The sequence below is a fragment of the Sapajus apella genome, unplaced genomic scaffold (genome assembly GCF_009761245.1).
Source record: "Sapajus apella isolate SASKATOON/1434 unplaced genomic scaffold, GSC_monkey_1.0 scaffold99, whole genome shotgun sequence".
NCBI lineage: Eukaryota > Metazoa > Chordata > Mammalia > Primates > Cebidae > Sapajus > Sapajus apella.
In genome coordinates this window covers 1,554,122-1,582,105 of record NW_022437039.1, presented here as the reverse complement: position 1 = coordinate 1,582,105, position 27,984 = coordinate 1,554,122, and the positions used below count along the sequence as shown (strand labels likewise).

Genomic DNA, 27,984 nt, shown 5'->3' with positions numbered 1-27,984 from the left:
CAGCCCCCGCTCCAGGCCATAAGCCCCCAGCTCCCACTGATGTCACCAAGGGGCATCACGTGCCTCCAGAGACCACGCTCCCTCCGTGACGTCACAGGCTTCGGCTCTGGTCCAAAGTCTACCCGCCTCCTTCTGACAGAAGAGCGACCGCCAGCTGCCTAGGCGTCCATTCCTGCTCCTGCGGCCGCTGTCCGGGGGCTGCGGGGACGGTGAGTTCGCCAGGACGCATCCGGAAACGGCTTCCCGCGGGAGCCCTCCTCCCTGAGGGAAGGGTCTGGGCGCCGGGGCTCCTCAGGTCGGGGCGTGACCTCAGACGGAGGCGCCCACTCCCCGCCCCCGCCCGCGGCGCCTGCGCGGTGCATGCTGGGCATCGTAGTCCCCTGTCCGACAGAGCGAGCCGGGGGCGACCGGGCGGACTACAAGTCCCAGAAGCCTCTGGGCGGTGGGGGTCGTTGTGCGCGCAAAGCCCCGCGGGGCTGAGGGTCTAGTCCGCCGGCGCCTGACGGGACTCCGGCCAGTCTCCACTTTCGGCCGGCCTCAGGCGCCGGGCTTCTGGAGGTAAAATGGGGCCGGGGGTGCGGCATCGCGGGGCCCGTCCTCCCCTCAGGGTGCTGCCGAGACCTACAGTGGCCCTGGGGATGTCGAAGCGGCAGCGGTGGCGGGGCCCGCCTTGGCGCCCGGCTGTGTGCCGCGGAGTTGTGCGCCCGAAATGGCCCCCCGCTCGCCCTCACTCTTTTCTGTCAGGGAAGGTGGTGGAAAATTGCCATCTCCGTTTTGCAGCGCGAGACGGGGAGGGGAGGGGCGGGAGCTATTTTCTCAAGGAAAGAGGGTCGGGGAGGCGCCCCGCGGCCGAGCCGCCCCTGCGGAGTCCTGCGGGTGACCTTGGCAGTCCTGGAGCCCAGCGGCGCCCTGCACCCGCGCCCAGCTAGCCGACGTGTGGAGTCGGGATGTGGCGCTTGGCGGCGCACCCTCGGCAGAGGTGGCGGCGGCCTGGCCTGGCTTTGGACCAGGAGGTGCGCAGTCGAGGACCTCGGCTTAGCAGGTTCTCCTGGGGGGCTTCTCAACAGGTGTCAAGTGAGGTGGGGCGAGCGGCTGTGAGTTCCTCCAAAGGTGAGCTCAGGATCCTCTGCGTCAGAACCACCTAGGGCACTTGGGAAACGGGCAGATTACTGGGGCCCACGCAGGTGTTGCGATTCTGTAGTTCCGGCGCGCGGCCCGGGAATCTGAATTTAGTAGGCTCCGCGGATCATTCCCGGGCGCAGCTGGGGCTGAGAACCTGTCCTAAAGAGGATGATGGCGGGCCCGGGGCAGGGACGTTCCCTAGCGTTTCTGCCAGTTTCTTCTGGGGGCTGATGCTGGGCAGGGCGGTGCCTGGGCAATTGACCTGTCTCCTGGGTTCTTTGCTGCCTCCCTTGGGGCCAACCTAAGTAGAACTGGGTGGAGGGAGGCGTGCCAGCTCTGCCTTGCCCTCTGCCCATAACCGGAAAGCTTATGCCCGGTCATTTGCCAGACTCAGAAGATGCCCCCTCCACACATTCAGTTATGAAAAACGTGAAACATACAAAAAAGTCGAAGGAATTTTACAGTGAACATCTACAGACCACCACCTAAAATGTACAGTTAACATTTTATTGTATTTCATCTCATATCTGTCCACCCAACAGACCTTGTTTTTGGTGTCAAAGTAAGTCGCAGACATCGATGCCTTTCCCTCCCAAATAGTTAAGCATGCATATCATTAATTAGAGTCTTAAAATTGTTTATAGGGTTTGATTTTTTTATTTTCTTAATGGTTTTTACCTTAATGGAAGTCCTGGGTATTTAGAAATCCCTCTCTCAGCCTTGAGAATTTGAAGGAGTTTGGAGGCTTTTCCATAGGATGGGTCTCTGGAACCAGGTGCTCTTGCAAGGCTTCATTTATTTATTCAGAGCCAGGGTCTTGCTCTGTGGCTTAGGCTGGAGGGCAGCGGTGCCATCATGGTTCACCGCAGCTTTGAGACTCCTGGGCTCCAGTGAGCTCCTGAGTACCTGGAACTACAGGCATGCACACTATGCCCCGCTAATTTTTTACTTTTTTGTAGAGATGGCACGTCACTGTTTTACCCAGGCTGGTCTCTAACTACTGGGCTCAAGTGATCTTCTCGCCTGAACCTCCCAAAGTGCTGGGATTACAGGCAGGAGCTACCGTGCCTGACTTCTTACAAGGATTTAAAAGCATCCAGTCATGGTATGAGAATCACCATAAGAGCAGAACATTGACTGTGTGATGTACAGTAATACTAAAGGGAATAAAATTGTTTTGAGAAGGAGCTAACAGAATGCGTCCTGAAGGCCAGCTTGCCCCAGCGGATCACGTTGGCACGTTGGCAGTAATTGAAGCCATTAGTCAGCTTGCAGCTCCATGTCAACCCTTTACACTGTAATCTTGTCTACGTTGAACCTGGCAGTTTGGTGTGTGTTTTCTAAGCTCCTAGGGGAACTGGGATGTGTAGTGCAATTGAGCTCATGGTGCTGATGGACTACAGGGCATGGCTTTGAGACCCTTGGGCCCAGGTACTTTGTTCTATAGCCATAAACACCAGCACTTCATCCTACTTAGTTGCCTTAGTCGGAGAGAAAGGACGGGCCCTGTGAAAAATGTGTCTCCACTTTGAGGAACATGGTTACAAGGGCATGGACATGTTTCTACTCATAGAGGACACAGGGAAATGTGGCAGTTAAAGTTGTGGCATTTTATATCATCTCATTGTCCTGTAGGTGGAGGAAGTGCTTGTGAGAAGGTGACAGAGCTCTGCAGAGGACCTTGGCACTCCGTGGGGAGTATGGAGAGAGCAAGCCAGGCTGGCAGTGATGACAGGAGGTTCCCTTTCTCCCCATGAGGGGATTTAGAAATAGATTGCTCACAGTGGAAATGTGCCCCTTTCTAGGATCCCACAAAAAGTTTGTTTCCATCTCTGCCCAGTCAGGACTCCCAGCCATTCCCTATGGGAGGTGGTAGAGGCTACCTTGCAATACAGTGTAGCAGAGGGGGGTGCCTAGGGCCTGTACTAGAACCTCCCCCTTCCCAGGGTCGGGGTGGGGGTTGGGAACAGGCAGCAGCATTCTAATTCTTTCCTTGAAAGCAGCTGTGATGCATTTTTGGTAATATTGGATCATTTTTCCAGAAAACATTTCTTGTCACCTTTTCAGTGCTCCTGATTTGTGGGAGATACCTGGCTTGGTCTGTACACTGAGTAATCCAGCACCATCGATTCTTACTACAGGGAGGTGTAATGGGGGTTCAGTAAACAGGCAGGGTCTTGCTGAGATGTAATTGTTCAAGCAATGATAATTAAGTCTGAATTCAGATCTAGTCCCAGTGTCTGGGTTTTTCCTCCAAGAAGGAAGAGAGGCCAAGGCAGGTGGAAGTAGGTAGAGAAGGGTGTGAGAGTTGCCTTGGGAGGGTTTAGGGAGAATTCCAACCTTTATTACTTCAGAAAGAAAGTGGGCTCCGTTGTCACAGTTCTAAGCAACATGAAGCCTGTGTGCTGGCTCACACCTGTTATCACAACACTTTGGGAGGCTGAGGTAGGCAGATCACCTGAGATCAGTTCGAGACCAGCCTGCCCAACATGGTGAAACCCTGTCTCTACTAAAAATACAAAATTAGTCAGGCATGGTGGCGCATGCCTGTAATCCCAGCTACTTGGGAGGCTGAGGCAGGAGAATCACTTTAACCCCAGACGCAGAGGTTGTGGTAAGCTGAGATAGGGCCACAGCACTTCAGCCTGGGCAATGAGAGCGAAACTCTGTCTCAAAAAACAAAACAAAACAAAAACTAAAAAAAAACAAAAATTAGCTGGATGTGGTGGCCTCTGCCTTTAATCCCAGCTGCTTGGGAGGCTGAGGCAGGAGAATCACTTGAACCCAGGAGGTGGAGGCTCAGTGAGCACACCACTGCACTCCAGAGTGAGACTCCATCTCAAAAAAAAAAAAAAAACTGACAAAAATAAAAAAAAAATGCCAGGCACAGTGCTCACACCTGTAATCCCGGCACTTTGGGAGGCCAAGGCAGGTGGATCGCTTGAGGTCAGGAGTTCAAAACCAGCCTGGCCAGCATAGTGAAACCCCACCTCTACTAAAAATACAAAAATTAGCTGGGTATGGTGGTGTGCACCTGTAATCCTAGCTACTCAGGAGGCTGAGGCATGAGAATTGCTTGAACCCAGGAGGCGGAGTTGGCAGTGAGCCGAGATCGCACCACTATACTCCAGCCTGGGCAACAGAGCAAGACTCCGTCACAAACAAACAACAACAACAACAAAACCCATTTAAACAGGCTGGGGAAGCAGGAGGAAATGGGGTTCTTTGCTGCGTGCACCCCTGAGCACGCTTTGTTCTCTCACCTGTCAGCCAGGGAGTTGGCAGCACGGTGGGACTTGTCCAGCTGAGGCAGCAATCAGAGTGTGTAGGTGACTTGTTCACATTTGCCAAATAATAGCAGAGAAGGCCCCATGCTGGCCCTTCTGAAACAGCAGAGGTGGCGCGAGAGCAGCTAAGACATGGGCTCTCCTAGCCCCATTGTGATCACTTTGTCACGGAGTTGACTGGAATTCAAGAAATGGTGTCTTTTCCAGTCTGGATATTTGGCTATAAACATAAGTACTTTCCTGAGGAGGCAGTGAAGTCCATCTCGGCTGCGGCTGTGTTCTCACCCTGGGCAGTGGCCCTTGGGTTAAGAATGGCACAGGAGGGGCCATGTGCTGTGGCTCACGCCTGTAATCACAGCATTGGGAGGCCGAGGTGGGTGGATCATCTGAGGACAGGAGTTCGAGACCAGCCTGGCCAACATGATGCAACCCCATCTCTACTAAAAATACAAAAATTAGCCAGGTGTGGTGGAGGGCGCTTGTAGTCCCAGCCACTGGGGAGGCTGAGGCAGAATTTCTTGAACCTAGGAGGTGGAGGTTGAGCCGAGAACACTCCACTGCTCTCCAGCCTCGGCGACAGAGTGAGACTCTGTCTCCAAACAAAGAAAAAAGGAACAGCACAAGAGGTCCACTTAGGTTAGCCCCAAACCTCTGCACTCATTTCTTCAACACACATGGACCAGGTACCTGAGCAGGGCCCAATGATACAAGTGGGTGAGTCCCAGCATTCTCGAGGGGAGATAAGACAAGGGACAGAGAATCGCCTGGCAGGGGAATCCTCAGGAAGGCCCAGGTTTGCTGGAAAGTGGGGTGTGGGTGTCTTTGGAGGCCAGGGAAGGAGTCCAGGGGAGGGCTTTGGGAGGGTGGAGGCACGCAGTAGTTGGGAAGAGTGTGAGTTACAATCTGGTGGGATCATGGTAGATCTGGGACATTGGCCAAGTCCAGACTCTTCCTTGTCATCCTTTGACTGTTAGATGAGATAGCGGATCTGAGGGCCTTTGACCATGGAGTTAGTAGGACTTGCTTACTGGTCATGGTTTAAGGGGACGAGAAAGGTCTGGAACACCTCTCAGCCATCCAGTTTGCCGATGGGAGTGAAGTGAACAGAAGTAGGGCCCTCAGGCTGGAGAGCGGAGCCCCTGCCTGGAGCAGCAGCAAAGCTGCAGCCCATCCACCCACTCACCCATGTTTCACAGGCTGCCCGGTGCCCTGGAGAAACTGGCCCCAAACCCCGACCCTGCCCTCCAGGAGCTATGGGTCTCACTGGGAGATGGTCCTAATACCTACTTTATAATTCTGCCTGCTGTGAATGACTATTGCCCTGACCTAGAATTCCCTGGTCACCTCCCTGCAGAGCACCTGCTGTCACAGAGGTGATAGCTCCTGCTGAGTTTGCCTGTGTGTTTTGTTTGCTTGTTTTGAGAGGAAGTCTTGCTCTGTGGCCCAGGCTGGAGTGCAGTGGCACAATCTTGGCTCACTGCAGCCTCTGCCTCCCAGGTTCTAGCGATTCTCCTGCCTCAGCCTCCTGAGGAGCTGGGATTATAGGCGCACACCACCATGCCTGGCTAATTTTGTATTTTTAGTAGAGATGGAGTTTCAGCATGTTGGCCAGGCTGGTCTTGAACTCCTGACCTCAGGTGATCCACCTGCCTTGGCCTCCCAAAGTACTGGGATTACAGGCATGAGACACCATGCCTGGCCTGCCCATGTGTTTTTTTTATAAATTCTGCTGAAGTGTCACTTGTCTTGGCAAGTGCATCTGCAGCTCCCTGAGGGCAGGGACCATGAGGTGAGTGACCTCCATGGAGGGTCTGATGAGTCTTTTCAAACAGGTAGTTACTTAAACAAAAGCGAGAAAGGAACGTGGATGGTAATGGCTCTGCTAAGTGAAACGGCCTCATCCTTGAACCCAAAGAGTCCTGTCCTGCTAAGGGGAGAAGGCCTCAAGTGAGCACCTCTCAGCTCTCGGATTCCCCAGGCATTCTGTGTCATCTGACCTCAGGCCTTAGTTTCTATCCCCAGTGTGGTCAAGGTCAACTTCTGTGGTGTGTGTTTTGCTGCTTTGCAGGCAGAGTGGCCACACCATGACACATTTCTCTGTGGCCCCAGTAAATTGGCCCAAAAGGAACTATACCTGTTGGAGGTGGAGGCTGAGTGCTCTCAGGCTCCGCAGCTCCCAAGCTCTAGGAGCCACCTATTTGATATCAGGACTTTGGAGGACTGGATTAGCACAGCAGGTGAGCGCAGAAAATGGAGAATTGCAGGGCGACCTGATTTCCCAAGCTCTCTGCAAGCCTCTGGGCTTATCAGAGTACAAGTGGGCATCCTGCTATGGCCAGAGGACCTGGCCCACCCCTCCTCCAACACAGGGAGCATTCCCTGCTCAGTGGAGCTGTCCCTGGTGAGAACAGCAGCTCCGTGGCACCCCCTTCCCTGCTTTTCTTCCTCTGTGCCACACATCATTCTGTGCGGGGCTGGTGTTTTATTTCTGTATTTTACGCCCTCCACTCAACCCTCCACTGAAGGTGCACACTATTAAGACAGACATTGATCTGCCATCTTCAGTTCCTAGGAAGTGCCTCACAGATAGTGTGTGGTCCGTACTTACTGGTTGAATAAAATGATATACCATGCCTACATTTCAGCTATCTCATTGTGTGGTCCGTACTTACTGGTTGAATAAAATGATATACCATGCCTGCATTTCAGCCATCTCATTGTCCTAAGAGCCAAGACGCAGGGACCATGGTTTGCGTGTACTCCGTTGTTCCCTGAGCGTTGGAGGTGCTGTTTCACATCCAGGATTGAATTCTTAGTAAACTTTCAGTGGGTTAGTTTCTAAAGTCAACTAGCAGAGCAAAGACCTCATTAGTCAAACTGTCCTCTAAAGTCCTTGAATTGCCTGTTAGCTCAGAGGCACTCCCACTCCCCTCTCCCCCTCCCCTCTCCCCCCCTCTCCCCTCTCCCCCCTTTCCTCTCTCTTTTCTTTCAGTAGAGTCTTGCTTTGTTGTCCAGGGTAGAGTTTGGTGGCACAATCATAGTTCACTGCAGCTTTGAACTCCTGGTCTTAAGCGATTCTCCTGCCTTGACTTCCCAGAGTGCTGAGATTACAGTCCTGAGACACTGTGCCTGGCTTACTATATACTGTTTCATATAATGCAGTATAAACTACTAATTCAGTTTGTTTTACACCCAACTAAGAGTGATAGGAACTTAAATTTCCAGATGCTGGCCAGGCGTGGTGGCTCACGCTTATAATCCCAGCACTAGGCTGGGCGCGGTGGCTCACGCCTGTAATCCCAGCACTTTGGGAGGCCGAGGCGGGTGGATCACGAGGTCAAGAGATCGAGACCATCCTGGTCAACATGGTGAAACCCCGTCTCTACTAAAAATACAAAAAATCAGCTGGGCATGGTGGCGTGTGCCTGTAATCCCAGCTACTCAGGAGGCTGAGGCAGGAGAATTGCCTGAACCTAGGAGGCGGAGGTTGCGGTGAGCCGAGATCGCACCGTTGCACTCCAGCCTGGGTAACAAGAGCGAAACTCGGTCTCAAAAAAAAAAAAACATCCCAGCACTTTGGGGGGCCAAGGCAGGCAGATCACAAGGTCATGAGTTCGAGACCAGCCTGGCCAACACAGTGAAACCCCATCTCTACTGGGCGTGGTGGTGGGCACCTGTAATCCCAGCTACTCGGGAGGCTGAGGCAGGAGAATCGCCTGAACCCTGGAGACAGGTTGCAGTGAACCGAGATCATTCCACTTCACTACAGCCTGGGTGACAGAATGAGACTTCTTCTCAAAAAATAAAAATTTCCATATGTCATATACTGTTGCATCTGATACAGTATAAAATACTAATTAGATTCCCACTCTCAGTTCCTAGAACGCTTTCTTCACCCAGCATAACTTTCTTCATAATAATTGAAAGAAAGCCCTGTAACATGAGAGATCGAAATGTCTCAGGGATGAGCCACTCTTCTCACTGTTCTGAGGGAAAATTGCTGGAGGGGAAGCTGGAGTCTAAAGGTATGTATGGTGACTGACAGATTTGGAGGAAGAAAGCCTAGAGGTTTGCTTTTTCACACCCCACCGCCAACCATCGAATAGGGAGACTAAGGCAAGGCCTAGTTGAGGGCAGAGCCCAGCTCCCTGGCTAAGGAGGGCCAGGAGACATTTGCGTCTGAATTAAGACTCTTCCACCTGAGTGGCCAGCGGAGAGTGGCCATGTCGCTTGACTGCACTTAGGGCCTGGTGCTTTTCTGCAGATTGGAATGGTGTGTCTTGATCTCACCCAAAAGACAACTGGTTGAATAAAGTCAACCCAAGACTATCCATTTTGTGTCTGCTCGGTACAGGCAGATGGAAAGATTTTTTTTAAGGGCTACATTTTGAGTGCTTAAGTGATGGTTCCTTAGGCTCATGCTGTTTCTAAAATTAGCCTTGTAGTTACCAAGTCCTGCCAGTGGGACAGGTGCAGATGACTTGTTTATTCACTTGTGGTTGTCCTGTGTCTGTTTTTTTCCTTTTCCTCCACATTTCCCCTCCTGTCTGTGCTTTCTTCATTTTCTGTGCCAGCAGGAGAACATGCAGGAACAAGCTCTTGAGCAGCGTTCTGCCTGGGAGGCAGCTCAGAGTCCTGAGGAGCTCACTGGACGAGTTGGGAGGCCGGGGCTGTGTCCTCAGCGTGGGCTCTATCACTCTTGTTCTTATTATGCATCCAATGGGGACTTTGTTACCAGCCTTCTCGGTCAGGTGACCTCCTGCTGGCTTTCCTGGCAGGGTCTCCCAGGCTAGCAGGACCTTGGGGTCATTACATTCCAACTTTACAGGTCTAGACTTTCAGTTTACCTGGAGTACTGGGAGGTGATCTGGCAGAACTGACTCGTTTGGCCAAACTCTTGAGAGACTTATGTAAAAGCCATAAAGGTCTGGCTTAGGAGAGACTAACCAGTCTAGGCCTCTGGTTTGCTCTGCAGAGCATTTTCTCTATAGGTGAAACTAGATTATAGTCTGAGGCATATTTCTGGATTGAGGAGGGATATACATTTTTTTTTTTTTTTTTTTGAGATAGAATTTTGTTCTTGTTGACCAGGCTGGAGTGCACTGGTGTGATCTTGGCTCATTGCAACCTCTGCCTCCCAGGTTCAAGTGATTCTCCTACCTCAGCCTCCTGAGTAGCTTGGATTACAGGCATGTACCAGCATGCGTGGCTAATTTTTGTATTTTTAGTAGAGACAGGGTTTCACCATGTTGGTCAGACTGTTTCAGACTCCTGACCTTGGATGGTCTGCCTGCCTCAGCCTCCCAAAGTGCTAGGATTACAGGTGTGAGCCACTATGGCTGGCTTTTTATTTTTATTTTTTGAGACAGGGTTCCCCTCTGTTGCCCAGGCTGGAGTGCAGTGGTACAATCATGGCTCACTGCAGCCTCCACCTGCTGGGCTCGAATGTTCCTCCCTCCTCAGCTCCCCAAGTAGCTGGGATTACAGGTGAGAGCCACTGTGTCTGGCTTATAATGAACATTTTGAGGAAGGAATCATGCAAAGGTGCTGCCCCCCATTAAAAACAAAACAATAAACTCCACATCAGTAGAAAGTTTCTGCATGTGTACTTACATATAAACAAATCCCCTAAACGCTTATTGCCCAGAAAAACTGTTAATATGTAGTATGGCTGAGTGCAGTGGCTCATGCCTGTAACCCCAGCTTTTAGAGAGGCAGAGGCGGGAGGATAGCTTGAGCTCAGGAGTTCAAGACCCGCCTGGGCAATATAGCAAGACCCTGTTCTTCACAAAAAGGAAAAAAAGACAAAAAATATGTTATGTATGCAAATACACATATCTAAAGAATCACACTGTGATACTGCTTTTATATTCTTCACTCACTGCAATATCAAAACCATCTTTTTATGTCAATAAAAATCTATATCATTGGCCTGGCACAGTGACTCATGCCTATAGTCCCAGCAATTTGGGAGGCCAAGGTAGGCGGATCACCTGAGCTCAGGAGTTCAACACCAACCTGGCCAACATGGTGAAACCCTGTCTCTACAAAAAATACAAAAATTAGCCAGGCATGGTGGCGGGCGCCTGTAATTCCAGCTACTTGGGAGGCTGAGGCAGGAGAATTGCTTGAACCTGGGAGGCGGAAGTTGCAGTGAGCCAAGACTGTGCCACCACACTCTAGCCTGGGTGACAGAGCAAGACTCCGTCTCGGAAAACAAAAACAAAACTATCATTTTTTAGGGGCTGAATACAGTTATATTAATATAGATAACCACATGCATCTAACTAGTTCCCTTTTCTTGAACATCAAGGCAGTGGTGCATATAAACGTCTTTGCCTGTGAATCTGTGTTCACATATCCATTTATCTCTAGGGCAAATACCTTGAAATGAAATTGAGTTAAGAAGAGTATCCAGGTAGCAAAGCTGTCCAGAAGAGTTGTACTGATCCGCTCTGCTGTGGCCCTGTGCCGTGATGGTGTGTCACCAAGTGAGTGTGTTTCGCCAGGAGGTTTGACTAAAATTCAGCGTGATATAAATTGCACAGTAATTGTCGTCATCATAGTTCCTAGAGGCCTTACTACTTTTGAGATTAGAACCATTCTTTGAGTCCTGTCTGCCTTTTGATTTTGCTTCTGCTTCAGACCAACAGTGTCTTCTTTTTTCTTTTCTTTTTATTATTTTTTTAAAGATGGGGTTTCACCATGATGGCCAGGCTGGTCTTGAACTCCTGACCTCAGGTGATCCACCCACTTCGGCCTCCCAAAGTCTTTTCTCTTGTGTACTACTTCTTTCAGGCTCGGCTTGGCCCCTATGAGTACGCACAGTGACATGTGCTTACTGCATACTATGTGGCAGGCCCTGAGTGGTGGTCTCTTCACCCACGGTCTCGACCATGCCTCATCACAACTGGATAAGGGGCTGCTGCTGCTGCCATGTCACAGATGAAAAAAAATCTGAGACTGGAGAGTCAGGTGGCAGGGCAGAGCGGTGGGCAGAGGTGGGCACGGGACCTGATGCCTGTGCTCCACTCGGTGCAAGATTCTTCCCTTGCAGTTCTGCCTGTAACACAGGGCTCATCCTTCTGTTGGAGGGTACAGTGGTGTTTGGGGCCATGGGGTTGGGCTGGTGTCTTATTTATTTATTTATTTAGAGACAAGAGTCTTGCTGTCGCCAGGCTGGAGTGCAGTGACGTGATCTTGGCTCACTGCAACCTCCGCCTCCTGAGTTCAAGTGATTCTTCTGCCTCAGCCTCCCAAGTAACTGGGACTGCAGGTGCGTGCCACCAACCCCAGCTAATTTTTTTATTTTTAGTAGAGATGGAGTTTCACTGTGTTGGCCAGGATGGTCTCAATCTCTTGACCTTGTGATCCACCTGCCTCGGCCTCCCAAAGTGCTAGGATTACAAGCGTGAGCCACTGTGCCCGGCCTATTTTTTTTTTTTTTTTTTTTTTGAGATGGAGTCTCATACTCTTGCCCAGGCTTGAGTGCAGTAGCATGATGTTGGCTCACTGCAACCTTTGCCTCTCAGGTTCAAGCGATTTTCCTGCCTCAGCCTCCCAAGTAGCTGGGATTATAGACACCTGCCACCATGCCTGGCTAATTTTTGTAATTTTAGTGGAGACAGAGTTTTACCATGTTGATCAGGCTGGTCTTGAACTCCTGACCTTAAGTGATCTGCCCACCTCGGCCTCCCAAAGTACTGGAATTACAGGTGTCAGCCATCAGGCCCTGCCAGGCTGGTGTCTTATCTCTGCTGAGACACAACATGGTCGAGGAGGAACATACAGGGTTGGGTGGGAGGAAAGCTGGCAGATGGGGAAACCAGATGTGTTTTGTAGTCCTTTTTGTGACTTGACTTGAGCTTGTTTTGAATTGTTTACAATTCCCAAGGCATCAGATACCCCCGTGTTCAAGTGTAAAAATAAATAAATGGTTCAGAGCTACCAGCAATGTTATCTGAGGGAGGGACTGTCTCTGTCGTCCTACCTCCATCAGGACAATGGGAAATGGGCCATCTTCAGGATTTCCCAGTCCTGCCTGTGCTGGAACTTGGCAGCCGAGGACAACAGTCCCAGAGAAGGGGACATATTGGTAACCTCCCTGAATCTTGGGAGGGCTCAGCCTCACTAGAGGCTGCTCTGCAACTGAGTGCACTTTTGTGGAGCGCCTCCTCCTTCCTGCTCCCCACCCAGCACTGGGAATAAGGTCCCTCTAGTCAGTGGCTGAAAGGCCACAGGGAATCCTGGCCTGATCCCACATGGACTGGGGTAGCTGGATTAGCCCCAGGTTTGGGAAGGGCTTGGTGGAGAGGGGAGTGGAGAGGGTTTGGAGCCCAGGATCAGTCTCACAACAGGGGCTCCCTTACGAGCACCTCCTTTGTGTTTCTGTGCTGGGCACCTGCATCCAAACAGTGCATGCTCTATTAACATTCATTGTACACCATCATCCTCCTCTGTAACTCCTCAAGTCAGTGGTCATGCTGAAACGAGCGCTGGGGTTGCAGAAGAACGTGCCCTCGCTCCAGGGTAACCAGCTTAGTTCTCTTAGGACCTGTTTTAACTACGGAAGCATCTGCTCCAGCCTACAGCCAGAGGGTACCCACCATGCCTTGGCCTCTGCACTGGCTGAGGCTGTGTTGTGTGACCTAGAGAAAGCCATGATCCTTTTGATCATGGATCACTTGAAGAGAACTTGTGTTCCTTTAGGCCTAAGGAACTATACAGATACATTTTGTTTGTGGAGGTGAGATAGAGTGTCACTCTGTCGCCCAGGCTAGAGTGCATTAGCGTGACATAGCTCCTTGTAGCCTAGAATCCCTGGGCTTGAGCAATCCTCCCACCTCAACCTCCCAAGTAGTTGGGACCACAGGTGTTCCATCACCATACCTGGCTAATTTTATTTTTTGTAGAGACGGGATCTTGCTATGTTGCACAGGCTGGTCTTAAACTCCTAGCCTTAGCAATTGTCCCACCTTGGCCTCCAAAGTGCTGCAATTACAGGTGTGAGCCACTGCACCTGTCTGTGCCATATATTTGTAATGACACTTGTTTTTCTTCCTTGTTAATACTTGACTTGAAATTAATTTACCAATAATTAACCAATAAAACAAGTTTTATTTCTCATGTGGAAGATAAGGGAGGTGATCAGTTTGTTGCTGATGTGGTGTCCCATGGCTGTCCTAGGCACTGGCCTCCATCCCAAGGCCCTCATGGTCAAGCACGGCTGCTGGAGCCATGGAATCCATCTTCAAGGTGGCAGATGGGAGGAAGGCAGGAAGGATGAAGGCTGCGTCGACTTGCCTTGAGTGCCTTCTCATGGTCTGGACACTTCTGCCTACAGCTATATCAGCCAGAGCTTTGTCACCGCAAGAAAGCTCGGGACCGTCTTGGTTGACTGATTGCTGCCCTGAGTGAAAGTGGAGTTCCGTATTCAGTAATGGGGGAAGAGAGTGGATTTGGGTGCAGCTGGCAGTCTGCGCTCCATAGTTCATTAGGCAGAACATTGCTGCTCGAAATCTTGTTATTCTGTCTTCTTCCTTTGCAGTGTTATGTGGAGGAACACAGCACAGCCCTGTATGGGTGATGTTATCTGCATAGTCATTCATGCAAGGCATCTGCAGTCATACAGCCTGGACATTTACATGTGGGGTTTCATTCAGCCTCCCAAGAACCTCATTTTCCACATGGGAAAACTGAGGTTCAGAGAGGTGGAGGAATTTGTCCAGGGCTTCAGACAATCATTGGTAAGGCAGGGTCCCAGGGAGACCTGTGTTCTCCCAATATTCTATTCACAGTCAAGCAAAGAAGGCTGCTGTCTTTGTTCCTAAGTGCCATAGCGCAATAAGGCTGAGTGGTGCCAGAGGTCTCCTGGGGAGGCCTAAAGCCTGAGGAGAAAGGCCTGGGACACTGCCCCCTGCCTTGTCATTCCTTGTCCTGGAGATCTGGGGTATTACAGCTCTGGAACAACCTCTGGCCGGGTCACTGTGAGGGCCCCAGCCTGCCATCTGGCCACCCTGAGGGGAACAGCCCTCCTTCTTTAGGCCTTGTATACTTCCTATTCCCATCCCTCCCTTTGCCTGCTGGTCTCATTAACTGTTCTGTCACCTCCTCCCAGGCTTGCTTGAAGAGACAGTGTTAGAGTTCCAGAAAGGCTATCTTGCTGTCTACTGTGCCCTAAGCTTTTTCCACACCACTGGTCACAGGTGTAATTGTGTTTGGGGTTTTTGGTAGGGGCGGTGATTATTTAATGCTCGTCCCCCTCACTTGACTGTAAGCTTCTAGAAGGCAGGGGACTTCTTTTTTTTTTTTTTTTTTTCTTGAGATGGAGTCTCACTGTGTCTCCAGGCTGGAGTGCAGTGGCGCGATCTTGGCTCACTGCAACCTCCGCCTCCTGGTTCAAGCAGTTCTCCTGCCTCAGCCTCCCAAGTAGCTGGGACTACAGGCACGTGCTGCCATGCCCAGTTAGTTTTTGTATTTTTAGTAGGAAAGGGTTTTACCATGTTGGCCAGTATGGTCTCGATCTCTTGACCTTGTGATCTGTCCACCTTGGCCTCCCAAAGGGCTGGGATTACAGGCCTGAACCACTGGCACCGAGCCAGGGATGTGTCCTTAATCCCCAGCCTGTATCTGGCATGGAGGATGTGCTAACTATCAGAAGGAATTCCAGGAGGAAGTATCATCCCCTAGCCTCCCCTCACAGGGCCTCTGTTACATGGTCACCTCACAGACTGCTTCTGCTTGGCCCTGGGGTGCCTGGGAGAACAGGCAGAACAGGCATGGTACTGCGCAGGGAGTCAGTGGCCATCCCTTGGAAGTAACACCCCTCCTCCTAATAACCCTCACACTGCATGGCCTGTTATAGCAGTTCAGGAAGTTGTTTCTTTTTTTTTTTTTTTTGAGACGGAGTTTTGCTCTTATCACCCAGGCTGGAGTGCAATGGCGCGATCTCGGCTCACCACAACCTCTGTCTCCTGGGTTCAAGCATTTCTCCTGCCTCAGCGTCCCGAGTAGCTGGGACTACAGGCGTGCCCCACCATGTTTTTTGTATTTTTAGTAGAGACGGGGTTTCACCATGTTGACCAGGATGGTCTCGATCTCTTGACCTCGTGATCTACCTGTCTCGGCCTCCCAAAGTGCTGGGACTACAGGCGTGAGCCACTGCGCCCAGCCAGGAAGTTTTTTTTTTTTTTTTTTTTTTTTTGAGATGGAGTTTTGTTCTTGTTGCCCAGGCTGGAGTGCAATGGCACGATCTCGGCTCACTGCAACCTCCGCCTCCCAGGTTCAAGCAATTCTCCTTCCTTAGTCTCCTGAGCAGCTGGGATTACAGGCATATACCACTACATCCAGCTAATTTTGTATTTTTAATAGAGATGGCGTTTCTCCATGTTGGTCGGTCTGGTCTCAAACTCCTGACCTCAGGTGATCCGCCCACCTTAGCCTTACAAAGTGCTGGGATTACATGTGTGAGCCACCACGCCCAGCTTCAGGAAGTTTTATATCCACACCTCACTTAATTCTCACACCGCTCTCCAAGGTGGTTGTGAACTAATCTGGCTGTGTGTTGGATGGAGATGTCACAGGATGGAAAGGCCTAACGTGGGCCAAGCCTCCATGGAAGAGTCCCCTTTGGGCCTGCACCCTTGATGGGGACTCTGCTTTCCTTTCCCCACTGCCCTGTCCCTGCTGGGTGCTGCCCCCGGGACTGAGAGTGTCTTCCCTGAGGTCCACATCAGCTCCTGCTTGCTTCCAGCTCGCTTCTTGCTTTGGCTTCTTCCTCTAGACCTGGTTTGGGTCTTGCCATTCTTTTCAGACCCAAGGGGCACAGAGAGTGTTTGTCTTTTACCTCGGCTCTGCCCCTCATGGAGCAGTGGGCGCCTCCTTTGTTCATCAGATGGAAGCTTCAGGCGAGGCAGAAAGCGGCCTTTCAGTTTTCCCAGCAAAGCAGAAAGCCCTGTTCCTGGCTGGGTGCCTGGGATCTGCCTCCCGGGGACAGAGGAGCCCCTCTGAGGCCAGCTGGCATCTTGGTGCCATGGCTGCTATGTGGGTAAGCGCCTCCTGGGGAGGCAGCACAAAGCCAGCCCAGCCCTGAGAAATGTGGCTGGGCAGCAGCTGCTGCAGAGCCCCTGCCACCAGGGTCTGTGGGTGGAGCCCCCTTCCAGGGGCATTGCCAACCTTGGGTGCTCCCTTGCAGGCCCCTGGCATTTCATGCAGCCTGCCCGGAAAGGTGGCCCTTGGAGAACTGCCAGTGTCTCTGTCTTCCCAAAGAATTGTCTCGGGTTCCCATGGAGCAGGTGGTCCAGCTGAGCTGTGCTGTGAGGAAACGCTGCTGAGCTGAGCTGTTAGGGCAGGGTTTTGATTGCACGTCCCTCCAGAATCCTGTAGAGGTGTCCCTTTGTCAAGTCCTGTTAGTGAACATGTGCCAGGATCCCTTATTGTAGGGGACAGAAGCCACCCCATGGCAGAGGTGTCCATACCTGTTGTTTTCCTCCCTGTTGGAAGTTGCCTAATGAAGCGTAATTATAGCAGGATCCATTAATTGGTGTTCTCATGTGCTAGGTCCAGCATTCCTGCTGCAGGCATTTCGCACACAGTCTCTCTTCATCCCACCCTCAGAGGCAGGCATGAGCATCTCTATTTACAAAGAAAGAACCTGAGGCTCAGCTCACACAGCTGAAAAGTGGTGATCTAGGTTTAAACTAATCTGATGCAGACCCCGCCTCTTCTTATTTATTTATTTTTGGTAATAATGATGTCTCACCGTGTTGCCCAGGCTGGTTTTGAACGACTGGGCTCAAGTAATCCTCCTGTCTTGGCCTCCCAGAGTGCTGGGATTACAGGCCTGAGCCACCATGATTGGCTCAGAGCCCATGTTCTTGACTGCTTGCTTCATTTAAAGCCTTCCATGGGGTGGCAAGCATATCCATGGGGTGGGACCTTGTCAGAACAACAAACTCAGGGACTCCCTAGGAGCGACTCCAAGATTCGCAGGTCACTCTTCATTTCCTAGCTGTGAAGCCCTGTCCCAGCCCTATACTTGGCTGGTATCACACCCTCTTAACTTCTAGTGGGGGTTCCTCTAGCACAGCAGTTCTTGAAATGTGATCTGCAGTCTCCTCGGGGCTTCCTGAGACCATTCGGGGAGTTGAGGCTCAGAACTATTTTAATAATAACACAGCCATGATTTGTTACCGTGCCTTTTTGGTCGTGATGGCTTTTGCACCGATGGTGCAGGAGCAGTGGAGAAAGAGGCTGTGGGGTCTGCACTGACTCAAGACTGGGAGCATGCTGATCTTGTAATTGAGTCTTCACCACCACACACACTGTACACATGCCCCCCAGTGTTAGGTCAGAAAATCAGTAAAACTTTATTAAGTCCTGATCCATGAGTCCACATCTTTTTAATATCCTGTGTGATGAAGTGAGGGACACATGAAGTATGTTACCTGGAGTTTGATGCTGTCGTGAGGAAAAACACACGTGCAGTTGCTTGAGGTGTGGGCTGAACTAGCTGCCTTTTTCATGGACTCCATCTTCACTTAAAGAACTAGCACAAACGGTGATTATTCAGATTTGGATATTTAGCATACAGTTTCTTGAAAATGAGCAAAGTGAACCTGCTACTTCAAGGAAAACAACTGACCTTTTATTTTTGTGTAAGTTGCTGTTGCTAAATTTGTTACAGCTTTGTTGCCAGTGAAAATTCAAGCTTTGAAATGATGATGAGCATAACAATATTTAAAGACTTTAATGATGACATTGGTGGCAATACCAGCAATGTGAGTTTTAAAATATTTATTTTTCAATGAGATGTGTCAACATTGTCAGATCTGCATTACAAGAACCAGTATTTTCAGGTGACGCACACATGATAATAAATCATGTCTGGCTGGGCATAGTGGCTCACACCTGTAATTCCAGCCCTTTGGGAGGGTGAGGCAGGTGAATCACCTGAGGTCCTGACCAACGTGGAGAAACCCTGTCTCTACTAAAAATACAAAAATTAGCCGGGCGTGGTGGCGCACCTGTAATCCCAGCTACTCAGGACGCCAGGCAGGAGAATCGCTTGAACCTGGGAGGCGGATGTTTCAGTGAGTTGAGATCGTGCCACTACACTCCCGCCTGGGCAACAGGAATGAAACTCCGTCTCAAATAAAAAAAAGAAATCATGCCTGTGTAAAAGACTCATACCAAATGCATGGTACACCAGTGACCTCTAATGTAACAGATTAGGGAAAAAAAAAAAATCATTGTTAAGGATTCCAATCCCCTTTGGCAACTAACCCTTAAGAAACTATCACTTGTCAAGTCTTGATGTAGTATTAGTCCATTGTGCTTCTCTAACAGAATACCTGAGACTGGGTAATTTTAAAGAACAGGGATTTATCTCCTTACAGTTCTGGAGGCTGGTGTCTTAGTCCATTGTGTTGCTGTAAATTACCTGAGGTGGAGTAGTTTATAAAGAAAAGAGATTTTTTGGCTCCTGGTTCTGTAGGCTTTATGGGATGGCACGGTGCCAATATCTGCCCTGTTGAGGGCCTCAGGCCGCCTCTATTCATGGCAGAAGGCACAGGGGAGCCTCTGTGTGCAGACATCACATGGTGAGAGAGGGAATGAGAAAGGGAGGGGAGGCGCTGGGCTCTTTCTAACAACCAGCTGAGGAGGAGGGACTAACAAGAGTGTGAAGTCAGTCACTCCTCCCTCATCCCAGGGAGGGCATTTATTTATTCATGAGGAATTCACCTCCCATGACCCAAATACCGCCCATTAAGCCCTGCCGCCAGTGGAGGGATCAAACCAAACTGGTGGCTAGAAAGTCCAGGATCAAGGCACTGCCAGCATCTGGCAAGGGCTTTCTTGGTGTCATCCCATGGACTAACTAATCCTCTTATAAGGAATCCATTCCCAAGATAATGATCTATAGCCAGTCTGTCAGAAGCATAGATTGCAAGCTGGGAATTTCACTTGACATCACAAGTGGGGGACAGTCTTGGGACTGAGCCCTCAACTTGTGGTGGGATCTGATGCAGTAGCATCAGACTTGAATGCGATTAGAAGATGTCCAGCTGGTGTCCACTGCAGAATTGACTCATTGCTTGTTAGTGGGGAGAAACTCCACATGTTTGGCCACAGAAGTCTTCTCTGTTGACTTAAGGTGTGAAAGCAGAGGAGAAACAGGTTTTTTTCTCTACACCTTCACATGCCACAGAACCCAGAAGGTATGGAGGGATGGAATGCAGAGGGCTCTGGTCCCCCAGACGAGCAACTTACTGTTAAGTTTATGATTGACTTGTAAAGATTTTTGAACAGGCACCTAATTTGTTTGCAATTTATAAACCCAAGATTTAAAGCAAGAAGGCCAAGAAGGCTTTCTTGTATTTGTCATGGCTGGAAGTTGACTTCAGTGGGTTCTCCAGACCCCCAAGTCTCCCTCCTCTGTTGGGAACTGGGCAGATCACCAGGTCTCCCAGCCCCTTGCCTCACGAGTACCTTCCCACAGCAAGAGATGCTGGGGCTGCATTTTCAGATGAGACATTTTGCATTTTGTAGCTTAATTTGAACAGTGCTCATTTTTATTGGCAAACTGTTTTGCTTTTGATCGTGTGATTGAAAGATTCTTTTCTTGTTTTTATTAACACCCTATACAACATGGATTTGTGGGAATGGACATTAATTATTTTTGAGATAGAATCTCACTCTGTTGTCCAGGCTGGAGAGCAGTGACGTAATCTTGGCTCACTACAACCTCTGCGTCCCAGGTTGAAGCAATTCTCCTGCCTCAGCCTCCTCAGTAGCTGGAATTACAGGTTCCCGCCATTATGCTGGCTAATTTTTGTAGTTTTAGTAGAAGTGGGGTTTCACCATATTGGATAGGCTGGTCTCGAACTCCTGACCTTGTGATCCACCCACCTCAGCCTCCCAGTGCTGGGATTACAGGTGTGAGCCACTACACCTGGCCAGCATATTTGATTTTATATTGGAAGGCACTGGGAGAATGGGTGTCTGAATAGGGGAAATCTTCATGGGCTGTTCTCCAGATACTCCTTCTTGGTAGAGAAGGATCTGCCCTGCAGTCTCTGCTGGGGTTCAGGAAGGCAGCAGGAGGATGCATGTGGATATGGAGGGGTGAAAGGGAGCAGTGAGTGGCAGGCACAGCTCTGGGTGAGGAAGACACGGAGGTGCAACAGGGCCCTGTGGCCCCAGGCAAGCAGGCAAAGAGAAAGAAGGTGGAGCCTGGTGTGGCCAGCGAGCTGGAGGGCAAAGAGAAGGTGGAGTCTGCAAGCCAGCCCTGTGAAGGTTTAAACCTTTCACCCTGTGGCCTGCATCCTGTTTACCCAGATTGGGTGGACACCAAGGGAGGGCTTTTTGCCCTGTGGGCTTGCACCCTATCATCATGGGCAAGGCTATACGTGCAATTCCAGAAATAGAATTTTGAGCTCGGGAAGACTGTAGGATCATCTGTTGACTTGGATGAAAAGACGGGCCAGAGAAAGGCAATACCTCCATTCTCACAGATGAGGTATGTGTGCATGCGCGTGCTTGCATGTTCCCTGCAAGGGACCCAGGCTGGAATCTGCAGGTGCTTGAGTGACTCACCAAGCACAGTGCAGCTTATTTTCCCAGTCTAATCAGAGCATCCCAGGGCCTGGCCCATTCCCTGGTGAGCAAGACCACTGCAGACCACAGTGTTGGGCCCTCAATTTGTGGGATCTGATACTTGGTGAACAGTGATGCCATCTAGAGGCATGTTAGAGAGCATTTTCAGGGAGTCTGCGAGTTTGTAGCAGGGGCTGGCACCTACTCCAACTCGGCATATTGGAACAGTTTTCCAGACTCAAGTAAAGCCCCATGAGAGGTTGCCTTCTCCCCTGCAGGAAGGCACCTGGCAGACTAGTAGCTGCCTGGGCAAGGGCCCCCAGGACCAGCTCCAAGAGGCACTGCTGCCTCACTGGCCTCTGAATCTTGGGCTCAGTTGATCCTCCTGCCTCAGCCTCCTCAGTAGCTGGGATTACAGGCATGCAATATCATGCCTAATTAATTTTTTTTTTTTTTTGTAGAGACAGAGTGTTGCCATGTTGACCAGACTGGTTTCAAACTCCTGGCCTCAACCCTTCTTCCAGCTTTAGTTTCCCAAAGTACTGAGATTACAGGCATGGGCTGCTGCACCTGGCCACTGCTCCCTGTTCTTAACCCTGTGATATTGGAATTCATTCTGCAGGCAGGAGGGTGGGAGAGTCATTCCTAGACTTATGCCCCGCCCTCCTTTTCTGGGCCTCCATGTCTTCTGTGGATAGTAAGGCAACTCAGAAGAGTGGGCGTGTAATTTCTGAACACTTGGGAAGATGTCCTATCTCTTGTCAAAGAAATGCATATAAAAATAACAAAGTGATATTTTAATATTAAGATTAATAACTGTCACTATAAATTGGCATCCTTTCAAAAAGGGATAAAATGCACATGTCCTTTGACCCCAGTCATCTCACTCTGACAAGTTTAGCCTGAGGAAATAATCCAAGAAAGGGAAAGAGCAGTGGCCAGGGGTGTTCCCTGTGTTTCATGAAAGTAGCAAGTAGAAGCCTGCCTAAATGCCTTAACAGGGGTTGGTCAAGCAGGCCCATTTTATGGAATATTAGTATTGCTGGTCATGGAGTCTTATAAGATGGAGTATGTGTGACACAGCATTAAAAGGATTTAAAACTGTCAGGACAGCAACTATATAAAAGTATGGGCCGGGCATGTTGGCTCCCACATGTAATCCCAACACTTGGGGAGGCCGAGGCAAGCGGATTGTTTGAGGCCAGGAGTTCAAGACCAACCTTGAACCAAACCAACAAGTAAAGGTTCCTGTGCATACAGACCAGCAGGGACATGTGGAGATGGGCTGTAGTAGGGAGGTAGGACTAATTTTCTTTTTCTTCGTTTTTTTTTTTTTTTTTTTTTAATCTTACGGTTTATATACCATTCAATTCACCCATTTAAAGCATACAATTCAGTCATGTTTAGTATATTCACAGAATTGTTCAACTGTTGCCACAGTCGGTTTCAGAGCATTTTTATTACCCCAGGAGATTCCATGTTCCCCATTTCCCCCTCCCCTAGACCTAAACAGCCTCTAATACACTTTCTGTCTCTATGGGTTTGCCAACTGGGGACATTTCATCTAAGCGAAATCATACAGTTTGTAGCCTTTTGTGTCTGGCTTCTCTCACCAAGCATGTTTTCAGGGTTCGTGCTGTACGGTATCATTGCTTCCTTTTTATACCTGAGTAGTCTTTCATTGTGTGGAGAGCCCAGTTTTGTTTATCTACTCTTTGTTGATGGACATTTGGGTTGTTTCCATTTTTTGGCTATTACAGTCATGCTGCTGTGAACATTTGTGTACAAGCGTCTGCGTAGACATAGGTTTTTGTTTCTTTGGGTAGAAAACTAGTGGTGGAATTGCTGGGTCATCTGGTAACTCTAGGTTTAACCTTTTGAGGAACTGTAAGATTGTTCCTCAAAAGGGGAACAGAGGCTGGCACTTCCTCAAAAGGTTGGCAGGGGCTATCCACCACCAGCAGGGTATTGAGGTTCCAGTTTCTCTACATAATGCCTAGTACTGTCTTTTTAAATTTTAGCATTCCTAGTAGATAGGAAGTAGCCTCCTTGTGGTTTTGGTTTTCATTTCCCTTATGAAAAGACGCTCAGTATTTTTTCATGTGCTTTTGGCCATTTTTCTTTTGAGAAGTCTTTTTTCAAATCCTTTGCCCATTTTAAAAATTAGGTTGTCTTTCTGTTGAGTTGAAAGAGTTCTTTGTATGTTCTTAATATAAGTCCTTTGCCAGATATATGAATTATAAAATGTGATGGTGTCCTTTGAAGCACAGGAGTTTTTCATTCTGATGACATCCAGTTTAAGTTTTCTTTCTTTTATTGGTTTGCTTTTGGTGTTATATCTAAGAAGCCACTGCCTAATCAAAGGTCATAAAGATTGATTCCTGCATTTCCTTCTAAGAGCTTTTGATACCTGTCTTTTAGTTTTTCAAACTGCCATGTTACTTTATAGTCGAACCTGAGAGCTTGGACTTGGTTCCTCTGGCCCTGTTCCTGATTTGTTAAACTTCATATTCAAACTTATGTGCCCTCCATGCCCTGTGGGTGCTGGGCTCTCTGGGAAACGCTCCTTTCCCTGTATCCTTTTGTTCCCTTGAAATTGATTTCGTCTCATTTTATTACTTTCAGCAAAGGTAACTGAACTCCACTTTGAAAGTCCTTTATGATGCTAAGTAAAAGCAAAAGCTTCCCAGCTTTCTGAACTGTGCTCAGGGAGTTTTGTGACAGAAATGAGGGAAAAAGTTTCACTTGACTCTTCTTCCTTCCCACCACTCCCCAAACAAACCAACCAGAAGAGCGCATAGGCCAGAGCACAGCTTGCCTGGCAGTCCTCATGCATGGGACCTCAGGCCTGGTGGGAGGGGATGCAGAGGGCCCAGCTGTGGCCCTTGGATGACAACAGTCTTGGGCGAGGGAAGCAGCAGACCTGTGACAGGGCTGGTGGTCAGGTATGTGGATGGTGTGGGGTGGCAGCCAGGGAGAAGCTCAATATGTGGGGAGGGGTGGGACTGCATGGTGTGCCCAGGTCCCTGGGCCCAGCCCTGGCTCAGCAGCTCCTGCTTCTTGCTGAGGGCTCTGTCTTTCCTTCCCCTGAAACAGCTCCCAGAGCACCGCGTGTTCCCTATTTGTCCAGGCCAGCAGCTGGAGTCTCACCTGCCTCTCTTCTCTGAGTAGCAGGGATTTGAGGTAAGAAGTCCCCCAGAATCCCTTCGTAGCCCACAGCAGCCTCTGGCAGAGATCTGTCCAGTGTCTTCTCCCTGGCTGCCTTAGTGTCCCCTAAACATTTGGGGAGGGGAGGACTCGGTGCCAAACTGCTGTTTGTATGGTGAGTGCTGAGTTAGGCTCCCTGGGGGACCTTACCTCACTAGGCCCTGTTTCCTGGTTCTGTCCTTGCCCTTCCAGCAGGTGACCGCTCAGAGGTGAGGATGGTGGCCCTGGGGAAGGTGGGGGATCCCTGCTGCCTGGAGGCAGCCCCTTCTGAGGATGGTCATATGCCTTGTCCAGCGTCCCTCGGCCACCCCCAGGGCTGAAGGGGGAAGGAGCCTGGCTGGGAGCTTAGTTCATGTCTGGGATTTCCCTTCATGTCCAGGAGAAGCAGCGAAGATGTCCAACGAGCCGCCCCCTCCTTATCCTGGGGGCCCCACAGCCCCACTTCTGGAGGAGAAAAGTGGAGCCCCGCCCACCCCAGGTAGGGGGTCACCGCTCCTGAGGCTCCCTGTTGCAGCCCCCTGCCCCCATGGCGTGGTTGGGACTCTAAGTGGTGATGCCTGCTCCAGGGTCGTCCCTGGGCCCCATCTGTGTCCCAAAGCAGTGGCCTCTGGTCCAACTCATCATGCAGAGACTACAGCTGTCTCCTTCTTTCTGCTTCTCTCTGTCCAGGCCGTTCCTCCCCAGCTGTGATGCAGCCCCCTCCAGGCATGCCACTGCCCCCTGCGGACATTGGCCCCCCACCCTATGAGCCGCCAGGTCACCCAATGCCCCAGCCTGGCTACATCCCCCCACACATGAGTGCAGATGGCGCCTATATGCCTCCAGGTAAGTAGGGAAGGGATCTGAGGGGAGCATGGGGAGCTCCCGGCTGCCATCTGGGCTGCACTGGCTGTCCTCAGTACAGGTGGCATCTGCTATAGGGCAGGAACTCCAACATGCCCAACCCGCCCTGGCCTGGAGCTCAGGCTGTGTGTAGAGAGGGATTGCGGGGGTGGGAAGGTGGGACTGCTCTTACTTAGGCTGCTTGGGCAGGGCTGGTCCTTGGCATACCAGGACCTGACACAGGTGGGGAGGGGCACCCTGCGTGCAGGAGAGGGGCATGTGACCCACTAGGCTTTACCTCCCTTGGTCATGGGCTTGAGGCTGAATGCCCTGTCCCTGCATGCCAGAGACACCCAGGAGCAGAGGTACTGGGCCATGTGCCTGGCTCTCTGCCATATCTGTCAGGATCCCCAAGGGGTAGGGAATAGGAAGGGCTGGGAGAATGGCCCCACTTGACTTAGGGCCCCAGCTGCAAGGCCTCTCACTGGCCCAGTAGGTGGGCAGTAGGAAGTTTGAGGCCTAGCCTTCCATCCTGGGCACTGTGGACTGTAGGGCTTTGCCCCAATCTCTTTGTCTAGGGCAGGTGGCAGGCCAGTGACCTCTCTGTTCATCTTCTTTGCTATTCCAGGTTTCTACCCTCCTCCAGGCCCCCATCCACCCATGGGCTACTACCCCCCAGGGCCCTACACACCAGGGCCCTACCCTGGCCCTGGGGGCCACACAGCCACAGTCCTGGTCCCTTCAGGAGCTGCCACCACGGTGACAGTGCTACAGGGAGAGATCTTTGAGGGTGCGCCCGTGCAGACGGTGTGTCCCCACTGCCAGCAGGCCATCACCACCAAGATCTCCTATGAGATCGGCTTGATGAACTTCGTGCTGGGTTTCTTCTGTTGCTTCATGGGGTAGGTGGTGTGGGCACTGGTAGGGTGGGAGTTGCACCAGGGTCAACTGGCTGCCTCTGCCTCCCCCACAGCAGGCCTCAGCCTGTTCTTCCCTGTCTCTGATTCAGATGTGATCTGGGCTGCTGCCTGATCCCCTGCCTCATCAATGACTTCAAGGATGTGACGCATACGTGCCCCAGCTGCAAAGCCTACATCTACACGTACAAGCGCCTGTGCTAACGGAGCTGGGACTCAGGACTCCCCCGCCTGTCAGTCTGGCCCCCTGTGCTTTGCTCCCTGCGCCTGGTGGTCACTTTCCCGCTCCCACTTGGGGCTGGGAGCTGTGCCACCATCCCCTAGAAGTCCTGTCCTCTTCACCTTGCCCTACCCTGAGCAGCTGACTCTTCTGGCAAAAATTCTGTTGGGATTTAAGGCCAAGGGTCAGTGGGTGGCAGGGGGCTAGCACTGAGCTTGTGGTGGTGTTGGTCTGTTTGATGCGTGTGATCAGGAAGATAAGCTGGGAGGGGTCTCCTGCTGGGGTCCTCATTCCTCCATTTCCAAACAAGGTACAGGTTCAGTCCAGACTTTTTCTCCCTGGGACCAAAAGCAGCTAGAGCAGTGACCAGTTAGTTCCCTAGGCCTGTAGTCACGGTCGTTTCTGACCTGCTGGGCTGAGAATGGGTAAGCTGTGTGGAGTCAGGTGGACCCAGGTAGGACAGGGTCACAAAGCCTGGGTTTGTTTCTGGGTACCTTGCACCTCTGGGGTGCTAGAGGTGGGGCATGGTAGTCAGAAGTAAAGACTGCCAACTCTGGCCCTCAGAACTCTCAGGTATAGAAACCCAGGATGTCTAATACCCTGTCCCAGTGCCCAAGAGCTGCCTGGTATCAGATAAAGAGGACACCGTACCTGGGTGAGTGACCAGACCCTGGTAGCTAAAAAGGAACTTGTCCCTTTGAGTCAGTGTGCAGACCCCCTTTCTGGCCATGCCTCTGTGAACCCTGTATGCTGGGGCCGGAAGGAGCCCCTGAGCCTAGCCCCGTCCCGTCTGCCCTGTGTCCTCACTGCGTGTGGGTGTGAGTTCTGCCCAGTGGCTGGTGTGTCCCAGCTGGGACGAGATGGCAGAGGGTCCCCCTTGTGGGTGCACTTGGAAGTGAAGAGCCCTCTCCATGAGTTTTCTTCCTAGTAAGCGCAGGCCCCTCGCCCCAGCTGACAGGCTGTTGCTGTGCCTGCTCACACCTGCTCCTGCAGGCATACTGGGCTGGGGGCAAGGAAGGTAGAACTGCCTGGTGGACACCAGCCCTGCCCTGTCTTTATTTCCTGAATGGTTGGTTTGTGAACTTGCTCACCTGGACTGCTGTATCCTGCCACTGTCCTTCCTGGTCTCGCACTGCCACTGCATGGCCTCCTGTCACTGTGAATCGTGGCCCAGTCTCAGTTTGTAGTTCCTCATTAAATTGGCCCTTTCACTCTCACGCCCTGGGCCTCTGCTCTCTTGCCTGGCTTCCTTCTTTTTTGAGGGAAAGAGGGTGGGACTGCAGTCAGTCTACTGGCAGGGCAGGAGGCTGAGTCCTCAGAGTCTCACTTCCTTAGTGCTGATGCCATGCCAACACCAACACGTAAGGACCTAACTAAACCAGACTAGAGTCAGGTATAGACCAGCCCTAGGAATTCCAGCTGTGACTGGGCCAGGGCATATGTTGGCCTCGGCGGTGGCTGTAAGGTCACCTTCCTTCCTCTGATGCTGATTTCAACCATCTATACACCACAGCATCCACATGTGGGATCTGTTAAGTTGGAGCCCTCCTACCTGCAGGCTTGAGTGCAGCAGCATCCAGCCCTGCGCAGGTGCACTCTTAAGCAAGATAGACTGGGTGGAGGCTGATAGGCTGAAGACTAACGGCACAGTTTGCACAGCCAGGTTCTGAGCCAGCTCTGGCCCTGGCCGTCTCTGCACTAACTCATCTGAATTATGAAGGTGGCAAGCTTGGTCAGTAGTTTTAAGAGTTTCCCTACCTTTTAATCCTTTTTGAAATAAAACTTTTACAGATAGTAGATTCTATTAATAAAA

The 27,984-nt window shown here is 50.9% G+C and overlaps 1 protein-coding gene across 2 annotated transcripts; it reads left to right on the top strand.

Moving 5' to 3' along the window:
- The first annotated feature begins 72 nt into the window (after nt 1-72).
- Nucleotides 73-27,984, top strand: CDIP1 (cell death inducing p53 target 1). 2 transcript variants are annotated; one of them, XM_032257998.1, is made up of 6 exons: nt 73-209; nt 24,102-24,188; nt 24,592-24,690; nt 24,882-25,037; nt 25,663-25,936; nt 26,044-27,972. In XM_032257998.1, the coding sequence occupies exons 3-6, from the start codon at nt 24,606-24,608 to the stop codon at nt 26,153-26,155; spliced, it is 627 nt and encodes a 208-aa protein (XP_032113889.1). In that variant the 5' UTR covers nt 73-209; nt 24,102-24,188; nt 24,592-24,605; the 3' UTR covers nt 26,156-27,972. The 2 variants fall into 2 exon arrangements, with proteins under 2 accessions (XP_032113889.1, XP_032113888.1); XM_032257997.1 differs by lacking the exon at nt 73-209 and adding an exon at nt 394-558 and having other exon boundaries at nt 26,044-27,984.